Here is a 24,682-nt window from a genome sequence, read left to right as displayed (position 1 = left end):
CCTGTGTGTTCTTGTGTTATCATTAACTCTTACTTACAAATAATATGCATTTGGTTTTCTGTTTCTGCATCTTCTTCTTTTTTTTTTTTTTTAATTTATTTATTATTATTATACTTTAAGTTGTAGGGTACATGTGCATAACGTGCAGGTTTGTTACATATGTATACTTGTGCCATGTTGGTGTACTGCACCCATCAACTCGTCATTTACATCAGGTATAACTCCCAATGCAATCCCTCCCCCCTCCCCCCTCTGCATCAACTTTCTAAGAATAATGATCTCCAGCTTCATCCATGATGCTGCAAAGGACATAATCTTGTTTTTTTTGTTGTTGTTCTGGTAGAATTCAACTGTGAATATGTCTGGTTCTGAGCTTCACTTAGTTGGTAGGCTATTTATTACTAATTCAATTTTTTGAGCTTATCTATGTATTTAGGGCTTTGATTTTGTGTGTGTGTGTGTATTCAGTCTTGAGAAGCCTTGAGAAATTCAATAATTTTTTCATTTCTTCTAGATTTTTATTTGTTTGTTTATGTACATGGCAGACTTCAGTATATTTTTGTGGGGTCAGTGGTAATGTTATTTTCTAATTGTGTTTATCTGTATCTTCATTAATCTAGCTAGTAGTTTATTTACCTTTTTAAAAAATAGATTTAATACCTGGATTTCTTGGTATTTTGTAGTTTTTCATGTCTAAATCTCCTTCATTTCAGATCTGACTTTTGCTAGCTTAGGGGCTGATTTGCTTTTGTTGCTCTCAGTCTTTTATTTATGGATTCAGGTTGTTAAACTGAGATCTTTCTTTTTGATTGAGGATTTAATGCTATAAATTTTTCTTTTAACACCGCCTTAGCTGTATTGCAGGGATTCTGATGTGTTGTACTTTAGTTCTTACTTGTTTTAAAACACTTTTTGGTTTCTGCCTTAATTTCATTATTTACCAAAAAGTTATTTAAGTGTAGGCCATTTAATTTTTATTTAATTATTTAGTTTCCAGTTGTTTTATTGGTATTGAATCATATTTTTCTTTTCTTTCTTTTTTTTTTTTTGAGACAGAGTCTCGCTCTATCGCCCAGGCTGGAGTGCAGTGGCCGGATCTCAGCTCACTGCAAGCTCTGCCTCCCGGGTTCACGCTATTCTCCTGCCTCAGCCTCCTGAGTAGCTGGGATTACAGGCGTCCACCACCACGCCCAGCTAGTGTTTTGTATTTTTTTTAGTAGAGCTGGGTTTTCACTGTGTTAGCCAGGATGGTCTTGATCTCCTGACCTCGTGATCCGCCCGTCTCGGCCTCCCAAAGTGTTGGGATTACAGGCTTGAGCCACTGCGCCCGGCCTGAATCATGTTTTTCTTAAGCTGTAATCTGTGTGTGTGGTTTGTATCATTTTGGGATTTTTGAATTTGCTGAGAATTGTTTTGTTTCTGATTGTGTGGTGAATTTTAGAGTATGTGCCATGTGATGATGAGAAGAATGTGTTTTGTGGTATTTTTAGATGAAGAGTTCTGTAGATGTCTATTAGGACTATTTATTTGGTAAAGTGTTGAGTTCAGGTCCTAATATTGTTAATTTTTTTCTTCAATGATCTGTCCATTAGTGCCTGTGAGATGTCATCTCTGATTATTACTGTGTCAGATTCTAAGTCTCTTCAAAAGTCTCTAAGAACTTGCTTTATTCATGTGAACCCATGGATTTTTTTATAACACCTTTCTCGCTTCTGCTTTTCCCCCCATAAACATCCTTTCAAGTGCACACAGTGTGCAAAATTCAGATGTCCAAGAGTTCAAGAACTTGTCCAGAGACCTGCTGTTTTAAGAGAAAATATAAATTATAAATAAGAGGCTTTATTCTCATATGTGAAAATAAGGGAGGATAACTACCTGATTTTTATAAAAGGTTTAGATTATATGTATATATTTCTTCTGCTTTTTGAAATATATGTAAATCATATTAGCAAAGAAACAAACCTTTTGTCATTCTTTTTGACTCAGAATTGTCTTTATCTGCGACTTGAGATTCATTGCTTTTTGTCTTGGCAAAAGATTATTATTTTTTTTATCTTTAGTCTTTAAGGTAGACACAGACTTGTTCAGAGTAAAGTTCATTCAAGAGCATAATAAAATTGAGCACAAAGATCAGATTAAATTTACCAATACAGAATAACAAAGACCAAAAGATACTGAGTAAGTTCTTTGGCAGAAACCTGGTTATCCAAGGTGATTATTTGCAGGCTGACATACTTACACTGCAAAAGCCAGAAGAGTTCAGTGTATAAACTGAACAGTGGAGTCTGTTGTACTTGGGTTACTTCAGTACAGTTAGTGTAGTTATGTGTAGTGTTTGTAGACAACCTGCATTCATATAAACAGTATTTCTACAGCAGTATGAAATTAAGGCCACAATATTTACTTTGATTGAATTCCTTAGTTATTTTAATATTATTCATATTTTTGAAATATAGTGTTTCAACCGAATTATAGTTCAGATAATTTTTAAAAATCTTCCACACATTATGACTAGTACATAAAATTATTCATACTTATATATTTATATCTGATACCCCAAAAAATTTCCCATTAAATCGTTATAGTAGATATTAGTCCAACATGCTTATTAATGTATCCAGTGGGAATAATTATAGGTAAGCATAATTTTAGTGTCATATATTTTACCAAATTAGTGTGCTGCTATTAGAGGACAAATAAAGACAGGTGATATGGCTACCTAGAAACCGTAATAGCTCTCCAGTCAGCTATGTTGCAAGCTCTAATATATTCTACTATATTAACACAGTCAGATTTCAATTTTTTATAAAAAAAGTGCTGGTGGAAGTTGTCAGATATATTCCAATATAGATCTCACATTCAATGGTTGGGAAATGCTCATGCCTGTAGTCCGGGCTACTTAAGGCTGAGACAGGAGAATCTCTTGAACCTGGGAGGAGGAGGCTGCAGTGAGTCGAGATCACACCATTGCACTCCAGCCTGGGCAAAAAAGTGAGACTCAGTCTCAAAAAAAAAAAAAAAAAAAAAGGAAAGAAAGAAAGAAAAAAGAGAAAAATCGATGAAGCAGTCATTGTTCCTACCATCCTGGCAGTTTTAGTCTAGACTAGCAACTGGAAAAGTGGTTGAATTATACATCAGATGGTGGGTACAATAAATAGATGTGTGCAAAAAACTTGGGTTTTATTTGAGCCACTTTCTTTATATTGTGGTTTCTCTTTTTTTTGGGGAGGGGGACAGAGTCTCTCTCTGTCACCCAGGCTGGGGTGCAGTGGCCAGATCTCAGCCCACTGCAAGCTCCGCCTCCCGGGTTTAGGCCATTCTCCTGCCTCAGCCTCCTGAGTAGCTGGAACTACAGGCGCCCGCCACCTCGCCCAGCTAGTTTTTTGTATTTTTTAGTAGAGACAGGGTTTCACCGTGTTAGCCAGGATGGTTTCGATCTCCTGACCTCATGATCTGCCCGTCTCGGCCTCCCAAAGTGCTGGGATTACAGGCTTGAGCCACCGCGCCCGACCTATATTGTGGTTTCTGGTGGCTACACCTGAACTTACAACCAGAAGAGTCTTTATTATTATTTGTGTTTCTTTTACCCTGCTAAGAATACTTATTTTTCTTCTAAAAAAATTATTCTAGAAAACCTTAAGGGATTTTTTTTTTGAATTGCCTATTAGCATATAATATAAATTTTACAGGGCAGTGGCTAAAAAAGGTTAAAATTATAAAAACTCAGATTTTTTTTTTTTTTTTTTTTTGAGACGGAGTCTCGCTCTGTCGCCCAGGCTGGAGTGCAGTGGCCGGATCTCAGCTCACTGCAAGCTCCGCCTCCCGGGTTTACTCCATTCTCCTGCCTCAGCCTACCGAGTAGCTGGGACTACAGGCGCCCGCCACCGCGCCCGGCTAAGTTTTTTTTGTATTTTTTAGTAGAGACGGGGTTTCACCGTGTCAGCCAGGATGGTCTCGATCTCCTGACCTCGTGATCCACCCGTCTCGGCCTCCCAAAGTGCTGGGATTACAGGCTTGAGCCACCGCGCCCGGCCAAAAACTCAGATTTAAGTTTACTTAAGTAAGCTTTATAAAAAAAGAACTGACAATACCCCCCAGTGGCATAGAGAACAGAATTGTACATCGACCCTCTACTCTGCCCCAGCCCTGTTCATATTCACCGTTTTTGGAATCCTTATTTATGTCTGGCTCTACCCTGGAGTCTTGCCTCAAAGAACTGATTAGAAGAGATCGGAGTTTTGGGTCATGAATCCTGTTGCCTTTTTAGAGCTGGTGCTCAACATTTTCTGAAACTTAAAAGCAGATAAATGGGAAATATAAAGTATATATTATAGGATCTTTTCAAATTTTTTATTAAAACCAGTGCTTGCAGAGACATTATTTAGCAGCTTGTTTTCTGTTCCTGCAGATCTAGTAGTTGATTCATAAGTCACAAGAAAGTAAACATAAACACAATAAAAATTTCTCTAAATTTTATTAAACTCTTTCCAGCTGTATCCTTTCATCTGTCTATATTTAGCTTTTATTCTATGCATTTTTTGAAAAAAATAAATGACAGATCAACAGAAATAGAAATAAAAATGCTGGGTCCTTTAAAGCCTTGGAATTACTGAACACGTAGTATCAACTCACAGGGTGTTATTAGGATTAAACCACATAATGTGGTATCACAGTGCTCTGTAACATCCTATTGAGCCCATAGTACCTGCTTAATAAACACTGCATTAGTACATGTGCACATGTTCTCCAAACGCAGACTTACTCAGAAATTACTGCTTTTTTTTTTCTCTGTAAACTTTAAAGAGTCAGCAAAGAATATAATACTTTAGATTGAAGAATGATTGTCTTCATTTGTACTAGAATATATGTGTTGTGACAAGAGTGCTACATGTAAGGGACTCTGTGTTGTGCCTCATTTCTCTAACTAATGCTAATAATAAGCCCAGGGGGAGCAACATCATGATTGACAGGGCACTTGTTTAAAAGACCCATTTATGGACCCTTTCCATACCTCAGAATTACATTTCATAGAGTAGGGCCAAAATTACCAAGTGATTTTATAAGCTCATTAGAGCTTGAGAGGAAATGCTTAATTAAGGGATTATCAGCCCAGGCTTCCAATTAGTATCACCTGGTCATTTTGCAGAACTCTTTTTACTTGTGCCCTGTCCATGGATTCTGTTTATTGTTCAGGTGCAAGCCACCATGTTGTTGTAATTAAGTGGCTCATGTGACTCTAAGGTGAGGCCAGAATCAAGTATGAGGAATTCAAAATACATTCATGACAGTTAAGTTCCATCTTTGCATTAAAGGGTGGTCCAAGAACCTATTCTGTTTGGATTTGGTAGGGACAGTACAGCATGGCCCATATTTCCATTGCTGTAGCAGAAATTGCTGGTGCCTGTGTCAGGGGATGGCTCCTGAGGACAAAATAAAGAAAAGTGCATTTTTATCTCTGTGGAGGAGATAAAGGACACAACGGATGGAGTTTTTCTGTCTTGGTCCTTCTGCCTATGGATGTGGTGAGAGCAGGTAGACCTGTGGTGCTGACACTTTTAAAGGCATATTCTCAAGATGCAGGTGTAATTTGTCCAGAAAACTTTATCTGAGAAAGGACCGTAGAGAAAGAGGAGAAATATATAAAAATGGCCTTTTCTTTTTCAGCTAAACATGTCTCAGATCAAGATCTGTGTCCACTCTGCTTCCTTCAGGAAACATGCATTTGGTACTTGCAAACCTGTATTTCTGTACTTGTGTTTTTCCTCCCTTATAAGTTTGTCTTAACTACTTTAAAAAATTCTTACAATAATCAAAGTCTCTGAAAAATATACATTTTTTCTATATACCAGAGCCTTTTCTATATCACCGCTTCTTATATGCCATGCAGAAATCTCACTGTGAATTTATAATCTGCAATATTAAAAATGTCCTTTTGTGGCTGTTGAACGTGGAAGGTGTAGATACTCCAAATTCCTGTCGGGGAAAACCTGGTGTTTTTAGTGAAGACAGAGAACATGTAATGTTGAGGTTTCATCTGTGTTCTTTATTATGTCTATGCAGTACAGGATTAAGAAAACACTCATTGAAGCAGTATGGTATTTGTTACCCAGAAAATTCTAAAAGAATTGTTAGGAGATACCTGCTCTCTACAGTGCTAAAGAAAGACTACTTAAAATCACTATTAAACATTACAGCACATGGGAGATATCTCTATCTTGAACTTTCCATAAAACTAATGTTTCCTTATGGTGAAATTCACACTATAATTTACCTTTCAGGGGGCGGTATCTCAGCAGCAATGCTGTGTCCTTCTGGGTGCATCAGGACATTATAAAAGTTTGTTCTAGTGTAGTTGATGTTAATAAATCACTTAGTTGATAAGCTCTCTGACACATTTTTTCACTATAGAATTAATTATTTTTCTCTTCATCATTAAGTATCTTTATGCAGCTGATGTGAACAAACCACCACATTTAATCTGGCAGCTGCCCTTCTTTCTTAGGTTTCCTTTGCATTTATCTGTTTTTGGAAAATGAAGGCTCTCATCTTTGTTTACAAACCAGAAAAACTGAGAAAAACACAGGCTTATTCAATTACTGGATGTTTGACCAAATAGTCTTTTTGGGCCAAAAACATTGGCATACTGATGAGCTTATTAGAAATTCAGCAACTCAGACTTTATCCTAGAACTTCTGAAAAATAAAAAATCTGCAGTAACAGGATCTCTAGCTTATTGTACACATTAAAATTGGAGTGACATCTGCTAACTCAACATGTCTGTTCCATCTGAATCATATACAAAACTATGTCTTTTCCATCTGAAAAATTCAATTAATTCCTTTTTTTTTTTGAGATGGAGTTTCACTTATGTTGCCCAAGCTGGAGTACAATGGTGTGATCTTGGCTCACTGCAACCTCCGCCTCCCGGGTTCAAGTGATTCTCCTGCCTCAGCCTCCCAAGTAGCTAGCATTGCAGGCATGCACCCCTATGCCTGGCTAATTTTGTGTTTTTAGTAGAGACGGAGTTTCTCCATGTTGGTCAGACTGGTCTCGAACTCCCAACCTCAGGTGATCTGCCCACTTCTGCCTCCCAAAGTGCTAGGATTACAGGCATGAGTCACCACGCCCAGCACACAATTAATTCTGTATGGTGTAAATACAGCACTCAAAATTGTACGTGCTAGTGTTTGTGCCCTCAATTTATACTTTATTATCTAGAAAAATATTACATATACACTGATGTTATGGATCTTATACCACTTTCTTTTGTCAGAGTTAGAAAAAACATTAGAGAATATTTCTGTGTTGAAAACTATTTTATTGAATAATTTCCATCCTGCTTATAAGTCAGAACCAGCTCTCTTTACTTTCTCCATTTTACCTTGAGTGAAATTAAAAATTCTGCCCATGACCAATTGGTAAATATGTGTGTGTGTTTGTGTTTTCCAGGGATCACTGACATTTAGGGATGTGGCCATAGAATTGTCTCTGGAGGAGTGGCAATGCCTGGACACTGCACAGCAGAATTTATATAGAAATGTGATGTTAGAGAACTACAGAAACCTGGTCTTCCTGGGTGAGAATAACTTTAATACGCAATTCCTAGTATATGCCACAGGTTTCATTTTGCTGCAGACCTTATTGGACTGAACAAAGGACGATGAACGTGAGAATAAAGACAAAGACAAAAGAGTATATTTGGAAGAAATGGTCAGGGGGCTCCTTGCTTCTAGTGAACAAGGGACCTGAGCTTCTATAGCCCTTTTGTATTTACTAAGTAAAGGAGATAGGGAGGAGGAGGAGGTTGTGGTCAGTTGCTTGACTTAATGCAGGCCTACATGACTGTATTCTTGAAACAGTACTCTCCAGATGTTCCAGTAGATAACCACAAGGAGCATGGCACCAGGGGGTGACTGCCCTCAGTGTACCTTCTGGTGGCAGGAGCAGATGCGAGTTTGCCCACATTCTGCATTCATTATAAACAGTTTACTCTTTGATCATATAGCCTCCAGTGGAATGCTGAGTTGGTCATGACCCTCAGGCTTTCAGCTCCCAACGTTTCCCCCTTTCTGTTTAGCATTAACCGAATGAATGTAAGGCCAGGTTGGGCAGCTCTCATATTCTGGTCCATCCGATTTTACAGACTATGAAGAGAAAACAGAGAACAGCATTACTCCAAGAACCACATATGAGATTTTAATGTGGTGCTTTAGATAGGTCCAAGGATTGAGGCTCTCCAGGCCTTGCTGGAATTTGATCCAGTCTTCTAAAGAAGGCTGAAACTCTTGAGTTTGCCTATTTAAATCAAGAATTTTGTTTTGTAATTCATCAGTATCAAAGGTGATGTTGGATGTGAAAGCTCCCTGCAAATGGGCTCTCACAAGGCCCCATGGATACTCACTTTGGTTATGTTCTAAGTTGGTTACACAAATATGAGTGTGATTTAAATGACAACACAATTGCTGTTGCAATTGAAGCTTTGTACTTGTTCTCCTCAACATAGAACTGTTGAATAGAACTATGCAAAGCTACAGAGGACATCACAACAGAAGTTATTAGTGTGACCAAGGAAACAATAGCAAAAATTATCATGCCTAAGGCTCTATGGACACGATGAGTAAGTTGAGTTAGAAGAAGTTTCATGAAGTGCAAAGAAGGGGTGGCAGCCCAAGACTCGGACAGATTAACAGGAATCCATAGCCCAGGGATGCGACCCAAAATGGGCCAAAATTGGGGCTAATTTTTACCGGATATTACTGACACATCAGCTCCTGTTTCAATAAGCCCATAAAATTTCTTTCCTTTAATTTGCACTACACAGCTGGGTCTATTAGAGACTATGGGTTGTGATAGATGGATTTCTCATGTAGTTGTGCTCCCAAACCCTTTATTTCCTCATTTCTCCTTTTGTGGAGAAGGGTGTAATTTACAGGACATAAGCAATAATTACACTATATATTCCCCTGGTTCAAAAACCCAAAGATCTTGTGACATTAAAACTACTTGAATTTCTCCTTCATAATCAGAGTCAACTACTCCTGGGACTACAGTGATGCCTTGCAAGTTAAGGCAGCTATTGCCTAAAATTAGTCCCATGTGTCCTGCTTGTAAAGGTCCCCAAAGTGACAGTGGGTACTTTGGTAGGTTTGTCTCCTGCAACTAATGTAATTCTTTCTCTGACTGGGAGATCTAATCCAGTACTTCCTGGTGTTCCTGGGGAGAGGAAATCAATGTTTCTCCTGGGACCAACCCTTTAAATGGGGTTGTGGTCTGAAATGGGAATGCCTTCATTGTTTGAGGGGCCTGGGTCCAGGGCCCCTTCTCGTTTCCTGACAGGGGGTTGTCATTATGATGACATTTTGAGTGGCACTGATTAGCCCAATGATTTCCACTGTTGCAGCCCAGTGATTCCCTTTGTTACAGTGAGGACAGAGTCCTGGTGTTTTTTCTGCTCTGGGTGGGGGGCACTGCATTGTAAGGTCCTTTCTGTCCTGGGATCTGGTGACATCCCTTTTTGAAATGTCCAGTTTTTCCACAATTATAACATTTTTCCACTTTAGGGTTTGACCCTTGGCTCCTTTTAGATCTGTCCACTACTAAACTAGCCATTACTTGTGCTAACATTGTGGAACAATGAAATTCAATTTCTACATTCTGACAAGCTTTAAGGTAATTCCCCAAGCTTTTTGTGAATCTCACAGGAGCCACTGCTCACTTGCAATCTGCATTTGTGTTTTCATAGGTTAGAATTATAGTAAGTATTTCTGGAGCAGGGACATGAGGGATCTGATGCCACACTGCCTCTAGCAACCATGCGATAAATTGTGCATAAGGCTCTCATGATCCCTGCATGATATGTAGAAAGACTGCACTGGAACTCCCTCTTCAGGTATTGTTCTGCAAGCATGCTTGGCGGCTAAGGCAGACCCGTGGTAAGCAGCCTCTGGGAATGTTAATTGTTGCACCAGATCTGAAAATGGGCCACTGCCTGTCATCATTTCCTCTGTAATGTTTCCTTGACCAGTGGCGTGGTTCTACCTTGCCTGATCTGCACACATTTCTTGCCAATTTAAACTCCATGTCAGGTGTGCCCTGGTGGATAAGCAAGTGCAAGCCAAATGTTTTATATGAAAGGGTGGGAGGTGCATGGCTCTGAACACTGATTCTAACAGCCCTGTAGTGAATGGGGTTTGCACTCTAGTATTAACCACACTAACTTTTAATTCTTTTAGTAATTTAAACTGTACAGGAGTGTGCTCATGTAAAAGATGTTGTGGATTGTTCGGATCAGGCCTCACAGTAATAGGAAAAGCACAAGGTCCTAAAGGCTCCCCAGCCACAGCAGCAGCATGCAAAATTATTTTGTATGGGGGTTTCTACTTCTGTTATTGCAGGGGGTGGCAAAGGCCAATTCTCCTCTCCTTTCTCCTGCTTAGCAAGTGGCCAATTCTCCCCTTTCTTTTGCTCATTATTTTCAGTAGGCATTGTCGGAGGAACAAATAATCTTTTTAATTCTTGAGACTCAGAACCTGACTCTTGTTGTCTGACAGAATAAGAAGGAGACAGCAGCAGTAGGACTGTGCAAACCAAACCCCAAGCAGAAAAGAACAGAAGGGTCTACTTTAAGGCCTTTTTGATGAACCCATTTCAATCCGTCTCCTACTCTGTCCCAATTTTCCACATTGAGAGTGCCTGCCTGCAGAAACCATAAGTTATACGTAATAACCTCCTTCAGAAGCTTAGTTAATGTCTGTGAATTAACTTGAGCTCCAGACTGTTTCAACAGAACTTTAAGCAACTGCACATAATGTGTTTCTTCAATAGACAAATTCTTTTTTTTTTTTTTTTTTTTTTTTTTTTTTTTGAGACGGAGTCTCACGCTGTTGCCCAGGCTGGAGTGCAGTGGCGCGATCTCGGCTCACTGCAAGCTCCGCCTCCTGGGTTCACGCCAGCTCTCAGCCTCCTGGTAGCTGGGACTACAGGCGCCCGCCACCGCGCCCGGCTAATTTTTTGTATTTTTAGTAGAGACGGGGTTTCACTGTGGTCTCGATCTCCTGACCTTGTGATCCGCCCGCCTTGGCCTCCCAAAGTGCTGGGATTACAGGCTTGAGCCACCGCGCCCGGCCTTTCAATAGACAAATTCTGCTCATGTTACCTTGATTCAGAAAGTTCCCATTCCCAGTATTTCTTTAGAATACTGACCTTATATCCACTTCTGGCAATTTTGTCTCAGGGTCCCCGTTCATCTGGTCAATTTCACTTCTGCTCCAGCAGACCTTCTTCATTCGTGTCCTCAAAGTCCCTGTGTTCGGATGCCGCTTTGCTGCAGACCTTATTGGACTGAACAAAGGGGGATGAATGTGGGAATAAAGACAAAGAAAAAAGAGTATATTTGGAAGAAGGAGTCAGGGGACTCTTTGCTTCTAGTAATAAGGGCCCTGAGCCTCTATAGCCCTTTGTATTTATTGAATCAAGGAGATAGGGAGAAGGGGGAGGTTGTGGTCAGCTGCTTGACTCAGTGCAGGACTGCACGACTGCATTCTTTGAACAGTAGTCTCCAGATGTTACAGTAGATAACCTCAAGAAACATGGCACCAGGGAGTGACTGCCCTCAGTGTACCTTCTGGTGGCAGGAGCAGAAGCGAGTTTGCCCACATTTTGCATTCATGATAAACAGTTTGCTGTTTGATCATATAGCCTCCAGTGGAATGCTGTGTGGGTCATGACCCTCAGGCTTTCAGCTCCCAACATCATTTCTTTTTTGTATAATTTCTTTTTGGTAATTTATGCTTTCAGATTTTTGTTTTCAAGAAAATCATAGGGATTTTTCCATATAGAAAAAAAATTTCAAGATGTTTCATCTTGACCTGAACTTACCACATTTTTGAGCTGATCTGTGTCCTTCACTTTAGATTAATGGTAATTTCAAAAGTTTGCTGGCAACCCCCAAGTTTTAATTCAGTAGTACCAGGTGATAAAATTAAGAACCTGCAAAATTAGAGTATTTTCTAAATATTTAGAAATTTCTGTTACTGTTGGGGACCAGCCTTAACACCACCTGTAGGGTACATAAAGTGTGGTGGGGATGAAGGAATGAGAAGGGGTGAAACGGTGAAAGGGAGGCGGTGTGTCATACACCTAATCTATAGTAGTGGTAGTTTGGGTACATTTTCTTTGTGCTGAAGCAGCATAAACTTAACTACTGATTTATTCTTTAACTTATCAGAGAGCAGCTGTGGGGAGTGGGCCTAACTGGGAGCCAGCATATCTGGCCACATTCCAATGCTTCAAAGGAGTATCTTTCTCCTTGAGCACAGTGTTTATAAATAAGGGAGCAGGTCAAGCTCTGGTCATGGGAACGTGATGGTAATAAGGAGGCTTTCCTCCTCAGAGACCTCCTGTAACTTTCCACAACTTATTGTCCCATATTTTTATGGCCAGTTTATGCAGGCACCCCATAAACCTTTTTCCCAACATGTTATAATTTAGTATTTTGGGATAAATGTATTAGAATATTCTATTACATCCTCTTTACTGAGCACATTACTAAGTCGGTAATTGGAGAATATGAGCAAGACGCATGTTGTTCATTTTTAATAAAACAGGTATTGCTGCCTTTAAGCCAGACCTCATCATTTTTCTGGAGCAAGGAAAAGAGCCCTGGAATATGAAGAGACATGAGATGGTGGAAGAACCCCCAGGTAGGTGAGAGTGAATACAGACAACATGGATGAGAGGTCCAAGGTCAAGGAGGAAGCCAGTCCTTAAAGTGATTCTGGAAGCTGTGCTCTGAAAGAAGTAGTTTCTGGAAAGCCTTATTTTTATTTTTATTTTTTAATTTTCTCTCACACACGGGCATCTTCTGTCTTATGCTTTTAAAATTTCTAAGATTTCTTCTTTCACTTCCGTAATCTTCCTTCAAGTTTACAGTGACAGCTAAAGTACTGTTCATGGCATACAAGAGAGTGAACATTCTGACTTTTTGTTTGTTTGTTTTTGTGGATACACAGATATCTGCATAATTTTAAGATACTCCATGTTAAACTATCTTTTACATTCTCTTTTTCCATCATTTCTGAAATGTGTGAGACAGTGGTTTCTGTATCATTGAGTTTTTTTGGTTCATTTTTCTGCACATTTCATTCTGTTTTTATTACTATAGTCTTGAAATATAGTTTGAAATTTTAAAGTATGATGTCCTGCTTTTTTCTTTTTCTTCAAGATTGCTTTGGCTATTCACAGTTTCTTGTGGTTTCATGTAAATTTTATGATTGTATTTTTCATTACTGTGAAAAAAAAACACTGGAATATTGATAGAGAGTTCACTGAATCTAGAGAGCACTTTGGATAAAATGGCATTTTAACATTTATTCTTTGAATTGATAGACATAAAATATATTTAAATTTATTTGTGTTCTCATTATTTTTCATTGATAAGTCTTTCACTTGAAAACTTTTTCAGCTCGTCAGTTAAATTTGTTCTCAGATATTTATTATTTTAGTGTGATTGTAAATAAGATTGTTTTCTTCCTCTTTTATCAGATAGTTTAAGTGTATGGAATCATAACTTATACTTGTATGTTAATTTTATATTTTGCTAATTTATGGAGTGTACTTATTGGTTTCAAAAGGTTTTAATGTACTGTTTATGGTTTTTTATAGAGAACATTGCAAGATCTACAAACAGCAACATTTTACTTATTTGTCTTCAATTTCAGTGACTTTAAAATTTTTTTGACTAATTTTTCTTCCACATCAAGTGCTGTGTTAAAATAGAGGCATTGACAATGGGCACAATATACTTTTGCATTGGTGTCTGAATTTGAAGGAGCAAACACCTCTTAAAGTTTTTGTAAACTTCAAGTTTAAGGTTTCAGAGGGTAAAAGTCTTTTGTTGGGCCCCTAGGGTGACAGAATGCCCTCTGGGTTTGTAGTTGAGTGGGGTTGTAGCTTGGTCACAAGGCTGCTGGCTCTGGACTAGGGTTGGCTTATTGGAAGGGGCTTGGGTAATTGTAATTCTCATTTTATTTTTGGACAGAGTAAATATCCTTCAGGACTTTACTCAGTAGGATAGATGCTAGGGCAGGTTCTACAGTTAGGTCTGCATATGGTGGGCTTTGTATTAGGATGTGGATTAGTATGGTTTTCACTGAGTACTAGAGAGGATTTCCGAGGTCACTGTGGCTTTCTACATGGGCAGAAGTGGCCATGAACTGTGACTTAGGAAGCTGGAACTGCTATTAGGACCACAGTAAGGACCAAGGTCTGCCAGCCTGCCAGCATGGGTCTAAATTGGTATCTCTCTCCGGGCTTCTGGAAGACTAAGACCTCTCACAAACTGTGGCTGGGAGGAGTTTGGGATGATTACACAGTAAGTTCAAAATTCTCAGTGGGACCAAGTTGGGTGGGACATTTTCTGTGTCTGTAGTCAAGAGCAGGGATCCTGTAGTTTGCCACCTGAATGAAAGCTTGCCTTCTGAAAAGGGTGCTCCTCGACCTTGGGCTCGGCAAAGTTTCACAATTCTCTCCCTGGATCTCAAAGCTCTCTTAAAGGCACTTATTTTTGAGATGGCGTCTCACTACATAACCCAGATTGGTCGTAAAATTTTGGCCTGAAGCCATTCTCCAACCTTACTGTACTATGTAGCTGTCATTACAGATGTTAACCATGATGCGTGGTTCTCTCATTAAGACATTTTTGTCACAGATGACTGACAAACTTTCTTGCTGTTACGGGTTAAGCAAATAGGAGACCTTTTTATTTTTATCTGTTTCTAAGTGTGTAAATGCTTTATATCTGTCTGTCTCATACAATCTTTGTCTTTTTGTGGCTGAGTCATTTCATTTTGCATAATGTTATCAAGATTTATCTTTATAATTGGTAGAATATTTTCTGCTTTTTGAAAACTGAGTGATATTCCAGTATTTTTATATTTCAGATTATATTTACTGAATGATTTGGCAATAGAAATTTGCATTGCCTTTACCTATTAGCTTACAGTAATAATTATTGCTCTGTAAATGACTTCTCATATGACCATGTTAAAGTATATGTAAGTGTTGCATTCTATTTTATTAGTCTAATTTTTCTTCCTTATACTTATACCAGATTGTTTTAATTCTGCAGCTTGGAATGTCTTTGAAATCAGGAACTTTAATGCCTGCAATATTGCTTTATTATTATTATTATTTTAAGATTGTTGGGAACTCTATTGTCTTGAGATTCTATATACACTTAGGGTTGCTATTTCTATTTTTTCAAAAATGCAATGAGAAATTTGAAAAACATTTCTTAAATTTGTAGATTACATTAAGCAGGATGAACATCTTTACAATATTAACATTACAACCTTTACATAAGAGCATGCTCGAGTGTTTTGTTAAATTCATATATATACACACACATATAGTTTGTTTGTTTGTTTGTTTTTGTCTTTTTGAGATGGAGTCTTGCTCTATCACCAGGCTGAAGTGCAGTGGCATGATCTCAGCTCATTGCAACTCCACCTCTTGAGTTCAAGTGATTCACCTGCCTCAGCCTCCCTAGTAGGTGGGACTACAGGTGTGTGCCACCAAACCTCGTTAGTTTTTTGTATTTTAGTAGAGACAGGGTTTCACCCATGTTGGCCAGAATGGTCTTGATCTCCTGACCTTGTGATTCTCCCACCCTGGCCTTCCAAGGTGCTGGGATTACAGGTGTGAACCACGGTGCCTGGCCTATTTTTTTGTTTTCAGTTTTTTTCTATTTTTGTTGTATACTTGCAATCGAGTTTAGTCATAGAAAATAATTCATAAAATTTGTTTTAAAAAATTTGGTAAGACTTCTTTTTTGGCCCAAGATGTGATCTATCAAGAAATATATTGTATGAGCTATTAAGAAGGGTGTGTATCCTGATGTTGAGGAGTGCTCTCTATACCTCTGTCAGAAATAGTTGTTTTATGCCTCCTTTATGTAGTCTGTTTCCTTATTAATATTGTTTTGTTTTTTTAATTATAATTTAAATTCTGGGGTACATGTGCAGAACATGCAGGCTTGTTACTTAGGTATGCACGTGCCATGGAGGTTTGCTGCACTCATCAACTCATTATCTACTTTAGGTATTTCTCCTAATGTTATCCCTTCCCTAGCCCCCCACCCCCCGACAGACCCCCGTGTGTGATGTTCCCCTTCCTGTGTCCCTGTGTTCTCATTGTTCAACTCCCACTTATGAGTGAGAACATCCTGTGTTTGGTTTTCTGTTCTTGTGTTAGTTTGCTGAGAATGATGGTTTTCAGCTTCATCTATGTCCCTGCAAAGGACATGAACTCATTTTTTTTAATGGCTGCGTAGTATTCCGTGGTGTATATGTGCCACATTTTCTTTATCCAGTATATTACTGATGGGCATTTGGGTTGGTTCCAAGTCTTTGCTATTGTGAATAGTGCTGCAATAAATATACGTGTTCATGTGCCTTTATAGTAGAATGATTTATTATCTTTTGGGTATATAACCAATAATAGAATTGCTGGGTCAACTGGTATTTCTAGTTCTAGATCCTTGAGGAATCAACACATTGTCTTCCACAATGGCTGAACTAATTTACACTCCAACCTGCAGTGTAAAAACTTTTCTACTTCTCTGGCCGGGCGCGGTGGCTCACGCCTGTAATCCCAGCACTTTGGAAGGCCGAGGCGGGCGGATCACAAGGTCAGGAGATCGAGACCATGGTGAAACCCCGTCTCTACTAAAAATAGAAAAAAAAAAAAATTAGCCGGGCGCAGTGGCGGGCGCCTGTAGTCCCAGCTACTCGGGAGGCTGAGGCCAGAGAATGGCGTGAACCCGGGAGGCGGAGCTTGCAGTGAGCCGAGATTGCGCCACTGCACTCCAGCCTGGGCGACAGAGCGAGACTCCGTCTCAAAAAAAAAAAAAAAAAAAACTTTTCTACTTCTCCACATCTTCTCCAGCATCTGTTGTTTCCTGACTTATTAATGATCGCCATTCTAACTGGCATGGGATCGTATCTCATTTTGGTTTCGATTTGCATTTCTCCAGTGACCAGTGATGATGTGTTTTTTTTCATATGTTTGTTGGCCATGTAAATGTCTTTTTGAGAAGTGTCTATATCCTTTGCCCACTTGTAAATTTGTTTAAGTTCTTTGTAGATCCTGGTATTAGCCCTTTGCCAGATTGGATAGATTGCAAAATTTTTCTCCCATTCCGTAGGTTGCTTGTTCACTCTGAGAATAGTTTCCTTTGGTATGCAGAAGTTCTTTAGTTTAATTAGGTTCCATTTGTCAATTTTGGCTTTTGTTGCCATTGTTTTTGGTGTTTTAGTCATGAAGTCTTTGCCCATGCCTGTGTTCTGAAGAGTATTGTCTAGGTTTTCTTCTAGGGTTTTTATGGTTTGATATGGAACATTTAAGTCTTTCATCCATCTTAATTTTTGTATAAAGTGTAAGGAAGGAGTCTAGTTTCAGTTTTCTGCATATGGCTAGCCAGTTTTTTCAACACCATTTATTAAATAGGGAATCCTTTCCCCATTGCTTGTTTTAGTCAGTTTTCTCAAAGATCAGATGGTTGTAGATGTGTGGTGTTATTTCTGAGGCCTCTGTTCATTCCATTGGTCTATATATATGTTTTGATACCAGTACCTTACTGTTTTTGTTACTGTAGACTTGTAGTATAGTTTGAAATCAGGTAGCATGATGCCTCCAGCTTTGTTCTTTTTGCTTAGGATTGTCTTGGCTATATGAGGTTTTTTTTTTTTTTTTTTTTTTTTTTTTTGGTTCCATAAGAAATTTAAATTAGTTTTTTCTAATTCTGTGAAAAAAGTCAATGGTAGCTTGATGGGGATAGCATTGAATCTATAAATTACTTTGGGCAGTATGGCCATTTTCACAATATTGATTCTTTCTATGCATGAGCATGGAATGTTCTTCCTTTCTCTTTTTTTTGTTTTTTTTTTTAGACAGAGTCTTGCCCTGTCGCCCAGGCTGAAGTGCAGTGACACGATCGAAGCTCGCTGCAAGCTCCACCTCCCAGGTTTGCGCCATTCTCCTGCCTCAGGTTTGCGCCATTCTCCTGCCTCAGCCTCCCAAGTAGCTGGGACTCCAGGCGCCCGCCTCCAGGCCCTGCTAATTTTTTGTATTTTTAGTAGAGACAGTGTTTCACAGTGTTAGCCAGGATGATCTCAATCTCCTGACCTCGTGATCCATCCTTCTCGGCCTCCCAAAGTGCTGGGATTACAGGCATGAGCCACTGCGCCCAGCCATGGAATGTTCTTCCATTTTTTGTGTCCTCTCTTCTTTTCTCTCTCTTTCTCTCTTTCTCTCTTTTTTTCTTTCTTTCTTTCTTTCTTTCTTTCTCTCTCTCTCTCTTTCTTTCTCTTTCTTTCTTTCTTTCTTTCTTTCTTTCTTTCTTTCTTTCTTTCTTTCTTTCTTTCTTTCTTTCTTTCTTTCTTTCTTTCTTTCTTTCTTTCTTTCCTTCTTTCCTTCTTTCTTCTTTCTTTTCTTTCTTTCGACAGAGTCTTGCTCTGTCACCCAGGCTGGAGTGTGGTGGCAGAATCTCTGCCCACTGCAAGCTCCTCCTCCTGGGTTCATGCCATTCTCCTGCCTCAGCCTCTGAATAGCTGGGACTACAGGTGCCCGCCACCACACCCAGCTAATTTTTTATATATATATATATATATTTTTTTTTTTTTTTTGAGACAGAGTCTCGCTCTGCCGCCCAGGCTGGAGTGCAGTGGCGTGATCTTGGCTCACTGCAAGCTCCGCCTCCCGGGTTCATGCCATTCTCCTGCCTCAGCCTCCCGAGTAGCTGGGACTACAGGCGCCCGCCACCTCGCCCAGCTAGTTTTTTTGTATTTTTTAGTAGAGACGGGATTTCACTGTGTCAGCCAGGATGGTCTCGATCTCCTGACCTCGTGATCCGCCCGTCTCGGCCTCCCAAAGTGCTGGGATTACAGGCTTGAGCCACCGCGCCCGGCCTAATTTTTTATATTTTTAGTAGAGACGGGGTTTCACCATGTTAGCCAGGATGGTCTTGATCTCTTGACCTCCTGATCCGCCCGCCTCGACCTCCCAAAGTGCTGGGATTAGAGGCGGGAGCCACTGTGCCTGGCTTCTCTTATTTTCTTGAGCAGTGGTTTGTAGTTCTCCTTGAAGAGGTCCTTCACATCCCTGGTAAATTGTATTCCTAGGTATTTTATTTTCTTTGTAGCAATTGTGAATGGGAGTTCACTCATGATTTGGCTCTCTATTATTGGTGTATAAGAATGCTTGTGATTTTTGCACATTGATTTTGTATTCTGCGACTTTGCTGAAGTTGCTTGTCTGCTTAGAGAGATTTTGGACTGAGACAATGGGGTTTTCTAAATATACAATTATGTCATCTGCAAATAGAGACAATTTGACTTCCTCTTTTCCTATTTGAATATCCTTTATTTCTTTTTCTTGCCTGATTGCTGTCACCAGAACTTCCAATACTATGTTGAATAAGAGTGGTAAGAGAGGCCATCCTTGTCTTGTGCCAGTTTTCAAAGGGAATGCTTCCAGTTTTTCCCCATTCAGTATGATATTGTCTGGGGGGTTGCCATAAATAGCTCTTATTATTTTGAGATATGTTCCATCTATACCTAGTTTATTGCGAGTTTTTAGTATGAAGGCTGTTGAATTTTGTCGAAGGCCTTTTCTGCCTCTATTGAGATGATCATGTGGTTTTTGTCATTGGTTCTGTTTATGTGATCAATTATGTTTATTGATTTGTGTATGTTGAACCAGCCTTGCATCCCAGGGATGAAGCTGACTTGATCACGGTAGATAAGCTTTTTGATGTGCTGCTGGATTCGATTTGCCAGTATTTTATTGAGGATTTTTGCATCCATATTCATCAGGGATATGGACCTGAAATTTTCTTTTTTTGTTGTCTCTGCTAGGTTTTGGTATCAAGATTATGCTGGCCGCATAAAATGAGTTAGGGAGGAATCCCTCTTTTTCTGTTGTTGAGAATAGTTTCAGAAATAATAGAATCAGCTCTTCTTTGTACCTCTCATACATAGGCTGTGAATTCATCGGGTCCTGGACATTTTTGGTTGGTAGGCTCATCATTACTGCCTCAATTTCAGAACTTGTTATTGATCTATTCAGGGATTTGACTTCTTCCTGAGTTAGACTTGGGAGGGTGTATGTGTCCAGGAATTTATTCATTTCTTCTAGATTTTCTAGTTTATTTGTGTAGATAGGTTTATTCTCTGATGGTAGTTTTTATTTCTGCGGAATCAGTGGTGATGGCCCCTTTATTATTTTTGATTGCATCTATTTGATTCTTCTCTCCTTTCTTCTTTATTAGACTGGCTAGCAGTCTATCTATTTTGTTGATCCTTTCAAAAAACCAGCTCCTGGATTCATTGATTTTTTTTTTTTTTTTTGAAGGATTTTTTGTGTCTCTATCTCCTTCAGTTCTGCTCTGTTTTTAGTTATTTCTTGTCTTCTGCTAGGGTTTGAATTTGTTCTTGTATCTCTAGTTCTTCTAATTGTGATTTTAGGTTGTCGATTTTAGATCTTTCTTGCTTTCTCTTGTGGGCATTTTTTTGCTGTAAATTTTCTAGACACTACTTTGTCTGTGTCCCAGAGATTCTGATATGTTGTGTCTTTGTTCTTACTGATTTCAAAGAACTTTTTTATTTCTGCCTTCACTTTATTATTTACCCTGTAGTCATTCAGGAGCAGGTTGCTCAGTTTCCATGTAGTTGTACGGTTTTGAGTCAGTTTCTTAATCCTGAGTTCTAATTTGATTGCACTGTGGTCTGAGCGACTGTTTGTTATGATTTCCGTTTTTTTTACATTTGCTGAGGAGTGTTTTACTTCCAATCATGTGGAATAAGTGTGATGTGATTCCAAGAAGAATGTATATTCTGTTGATTTGTGGTAGAGTCCTGTAGATGTCTATTAGGTTTTCTTGGTCCAGAACTGAGTTCAAGTCCTGAATATCCTTGTTAGTTTTTTTTTTTTTTTTTTTTTTTTTTTTTTTTTTTTTTTTTTTTGCAGTGATCTGGCTAATATTGACAGTGGGGCATTAAAGTCTCCAACTGTTATAGTGTGGGAATCTAAGCCTCTTTGTAGGTCTTTAAGAACTTGCTTTGTGATTCTGGGTTCTCCGGTATTGGGTGCATATATATTTAGGATAGTTAGCTCTTCTTGTTGCATTGATCCCTTTACCATTATGTAATGCCCTTCTTTGTCTCTTTTGATCTTTGTTGGCTTAAAGTCTACTTTATCAGAGACTAGAATTGCAGCCCGTGCTTTCTTTTGCTTTCCATTTGCTTGGTAAATATTCCTCCATCCATTTATTTTGAGTCTATGTGTGTCTTTGCACGTGAGCTGCATCTCCTGAATACAGCACTTTGATGGATCTTGACTTACTCAATTTGCCAGTCTGTGTCTTTTAATTGGGGCATTTAGCCCATTTACATTTAAGGTTAATATTGTTATGTGTGAATTTGGTCCTGTCATTATGTTGCTAGCTGGTTATTTTGCCCGTTAGTTGAGGCAGTTTCTTCATAGTGTCAATGGTCTTTACAATTTTGTATGTTTTTGCAGTTGCTGGTACCAGTTATTTTCAGTGCTTCCTTCAGGAGCTCTTGTAAGGCAGTCCTGGTAGTGACAAAATCTCTCAGCATTTGCTTGTCTGTAAAGGATTTTATTTCTCCTTTACTTATGAAGCTTAGTTTGGCTAGATATGAAATTCTGGGTTGAAAATTCTTTTCTTTAAGAATGTTGAATATTGGCCCCCCAGTCTCTTCTGGCCTGTAGGGTTTCTGCAGAGAGATCCACTGTTAGTCTAATGGGCTTCCTTTTGTGGGTAACCCGGCTTTTCTTTCTGGCTACCCTCAACGGTTTTTTCTTCATTTCAACCTTGGTGAATCTGACGAATCTATGTCTTGGGGTTGCTCTTCTCTTATCTTTGTGGTGTTCTCTGTATTTTCTGAATTTGAATGTTGGCCTGTCTTGCTAGGTCGGGGACATTCTCATGGATGATATCCTGAAGAGTGGTTCCATTCACCCTGTCACTTTCAGGTACCCCAATCAAATGTAGATTTGGTCTTTTCACATAGTCCCATATTTCTTGGAGGCTTTGTTCATTTCTTTTTATTCTTTTTTCCTCTAATCTTATCTTCTTGCTTTATTTCATTAAATTGATCTTCAATCTCTGATATGTTTTCTTCCACTTTATTGATTCAGCTATTGATATTTGCGCATGCTTCATGAAGTTCTTGTGCTGTGTTTTTCATCTCCATCAGGCATTTATGGTCTTCTCTAAACTGGTTATTCTTGTTAGCAATACCTCTGACCGTTTTTCAAGGTTCTTAGCTTCTTGGCATTGGGTTAGAACATGTTCCTTTAGCTTGGAGGAGTTCGTTATTACCCACCTCTGAAATTTGTCAAATTTGAGTTTGTCAATTCATCAGACTTATTCTCCATTCAGTTTTGTTTCTTTGCTGGTGATGAGTTGTGATCCTTTGGAGGAGAACAGGCATTCTGGTTTTTGGAATTTTCAGCCTTTTTGCACTGACTTCTCCCCATTTATGGATTTATCAACTTTTGGTTTTTGATGTTGATGACCTTCAAATGGGGTCTCTGAGTAAACATCTTTTTTGTAGATGTTGCTTCTATTCCTTTCTGTTTGTTAGTTTTCCTTTTAACAGTCAGGCGCCTCTGCTGCAGATCTGCTGGAGCTTGCTGGAGGTCCACTCCAGACCCTGTTTGCCTGGTTATCACCAGTGGAGGCGATAGAACTGCAAAGATTGCTGCCTGTTCCTTCCTCTGGAAGCTTCGTCCCAGAGGCCACCCGCCACATGCCAGCCAGAGCTCTCTTGATGAGGTGTCTATCAGCTTCTACTGGGAGGTGTCTCTCAATCAGGAGACACGGGTGTCAGGGACCCACTTGAGGTGGCAGTCTGACCCTTAGCAGAGCTCGAGTGCTGTGCTGGTAGATCCACTCCTCTCTTCAGAGTTGTCCAGCAGGGATGTTTAAGTCTGCTGAAGCTACTCTCACAGCTGTCCCTTCCCCCAGGTGCTGTCCCAAGGAGATGGGTGTTTTATCTATATGCCCCTGACTGTGGTTGCTGCCTCTTTTTTCAGAGATGCTCTGCCCAAAGAGGAGGAATCTTGAGATACAGTCTGGTCTTGCTGAGCTGCGGTGCGTTCCACCCAGTTCAATCTTCCAGGCAGCTTTGTAAACACTGTGAGGGTAAAACTGCCTACTGAAGCCTCAGCAATGACGGATGCCCTTCCCCAACCAAGCTCGAGTTTCCCAGGAGTAGCTTAGACTGCTGTGCTTGCAGCCAGAATTTCAAACCAGTGGGTCATAGCTTGCTGGGCTCCATGGGTGTGGGATCCGCCGAGCCTGACCTCTTGGCTCCCTGGCTTCAGCCTTCTTTCCAGGGGAGTGAACAGTTCTGCCTCACTGGCCTTCTGGGTGCTACTGGGGCATGGGAAAAAAAAATCTCCTACAGGTACTTTGGTGTCTGCCCAAATGGCCACCCAGTTTTGTGCTTGAAACCCAGGGCCCTGGTGTCATAGGCAACAGAGGGAATCTCCTGGTCTGCAGGTTACGAAGACCATGGGAAAAGCATAGTATCTGGGTTGGAGAGCACTGTGCTTCATGATACAGTCCCTAAACCCTTCCCTTGGCTAGGAGAGGGAGTTCCCCGACCCCTTGCACTTCCCAGGTGAGGCGACATGCCACCCTGCTTTGGCTCGTACTCAGTGAGCTGCACCCACTGTTCAACCAGTCCGAATGAGATGAACCGGGTACCTCAGTTGGAAATGCAGAAATCACGCACCTTCTGTGTCGATCGCGCTGGGAGCTGCAGACCAGAGCTGTTCCTATTCGGCCATCTTGCCAGCCTCCTCTATTTTGATTTTTATTACAGAAAGTGTGGTATAATAATATCCTGCTATAATTATATTGCTTTCCTTGTGTTTCTTCTATTCTGTCAGTATTTGCTTTATGTATTTGTAATCCTAATGTATGACACACACACACACTCACACACACACACATATTCAAAGTTTTCACAGGTTCCCAGTGAACCTACTATTGTTAATATCTTTCTTTGTCTTTTTGGAGTTTCACTGTCAAGTGCATTTTATGAAATATGAGTCTTTGACTTAAAATTTAGCTCATGTAATATTATTTTGACCTCTTCTGCTCTCATTTGATTAACATTTGCATGAAATGTCTACTTCCACCTTCCACTTTGAGTCTTTTTAACATTAGATTTCAACTGACTCTTGTCGAAAGGCAAGTTGGATCTTGGTATTTAAAAGTTTTTAATAGCCTGGGCATGGTGGCTTATGCCTGTAATCCTAGCACTTTGGGAGGCCAAGGCGGGTGGATCACCTGAGGCCAGGGGTTCCAGACCAGCCTGGTCAACACTGTGGAACCCCGTCTCTACTAAGAATACAAAAATTAGCTGGGCGTGTTGGTGGACTTTTGTTATCCCAGCTACTCAGGAGTCTGAGGCAGGAGAATTGCTTGAACCTCAGAGGCAGAGGTTATAGTGAGCTGAGATAGTGTCATTGCACTCCAGCCTGGGCGACAAGAGTAAAACTTTGTCTCAAAAGAAAAAATGTTAATAAATCTATTAAAAATCTGTTGATTTGAAAGTTAATTTTCCATATATTTAAATAATTTTCTGAA

The 24,682-nt window shown here is 39.7% G+C and overlaps 1 protein-coding gene across 1 annotated transcript in view; it reads left to right on the top strand.

The window, feature by feature from the left end:
- LOC126942196 (zinc finger protein 208-like) overlaps nucleotides 1-24,682 on the top strand; it is a 39,911-nt gene that overhangs the window by 7,307 nt on the left and 7,922 nt on the right. Inside the window, exons 2-3 of the mRNA XM_050769515.1 lie at nucleotides 7,450-7,576; nucleotides 12,606-12,701. Of these exons, the coding sequence (XP_050625472.1) occupies nucleotides 7,450-7,576; nucleotides 12,606-12,701 (223 nt within the window). The remainder of the gene's footprint in view (nucleotides 1-7,449; nucleotides 7,577-12,605; nucleotides 12,702-24,682) is intronic.

The sequence above is a fragment of the Macaca thibetana genome, chromosome 19 (genome assembly GCF_024542745.1).
Source record: "Macaca thibetana thibetana isolate TM-01 chromosome 19, ASM2454274v1, whole genome shotgun sequence".
Classification (NCBI taxonomy): Eukaryota; Metazoa; Chordata; class Mammalia; order Primates; family Cercopithecidae; genus Macaca; species Macaca thibetana.
The sequence above is the reverse complement of the archived record's forward strand: the minus strand, read 5'-3'. Positions and strand labels throughout refer to the sequence as shown.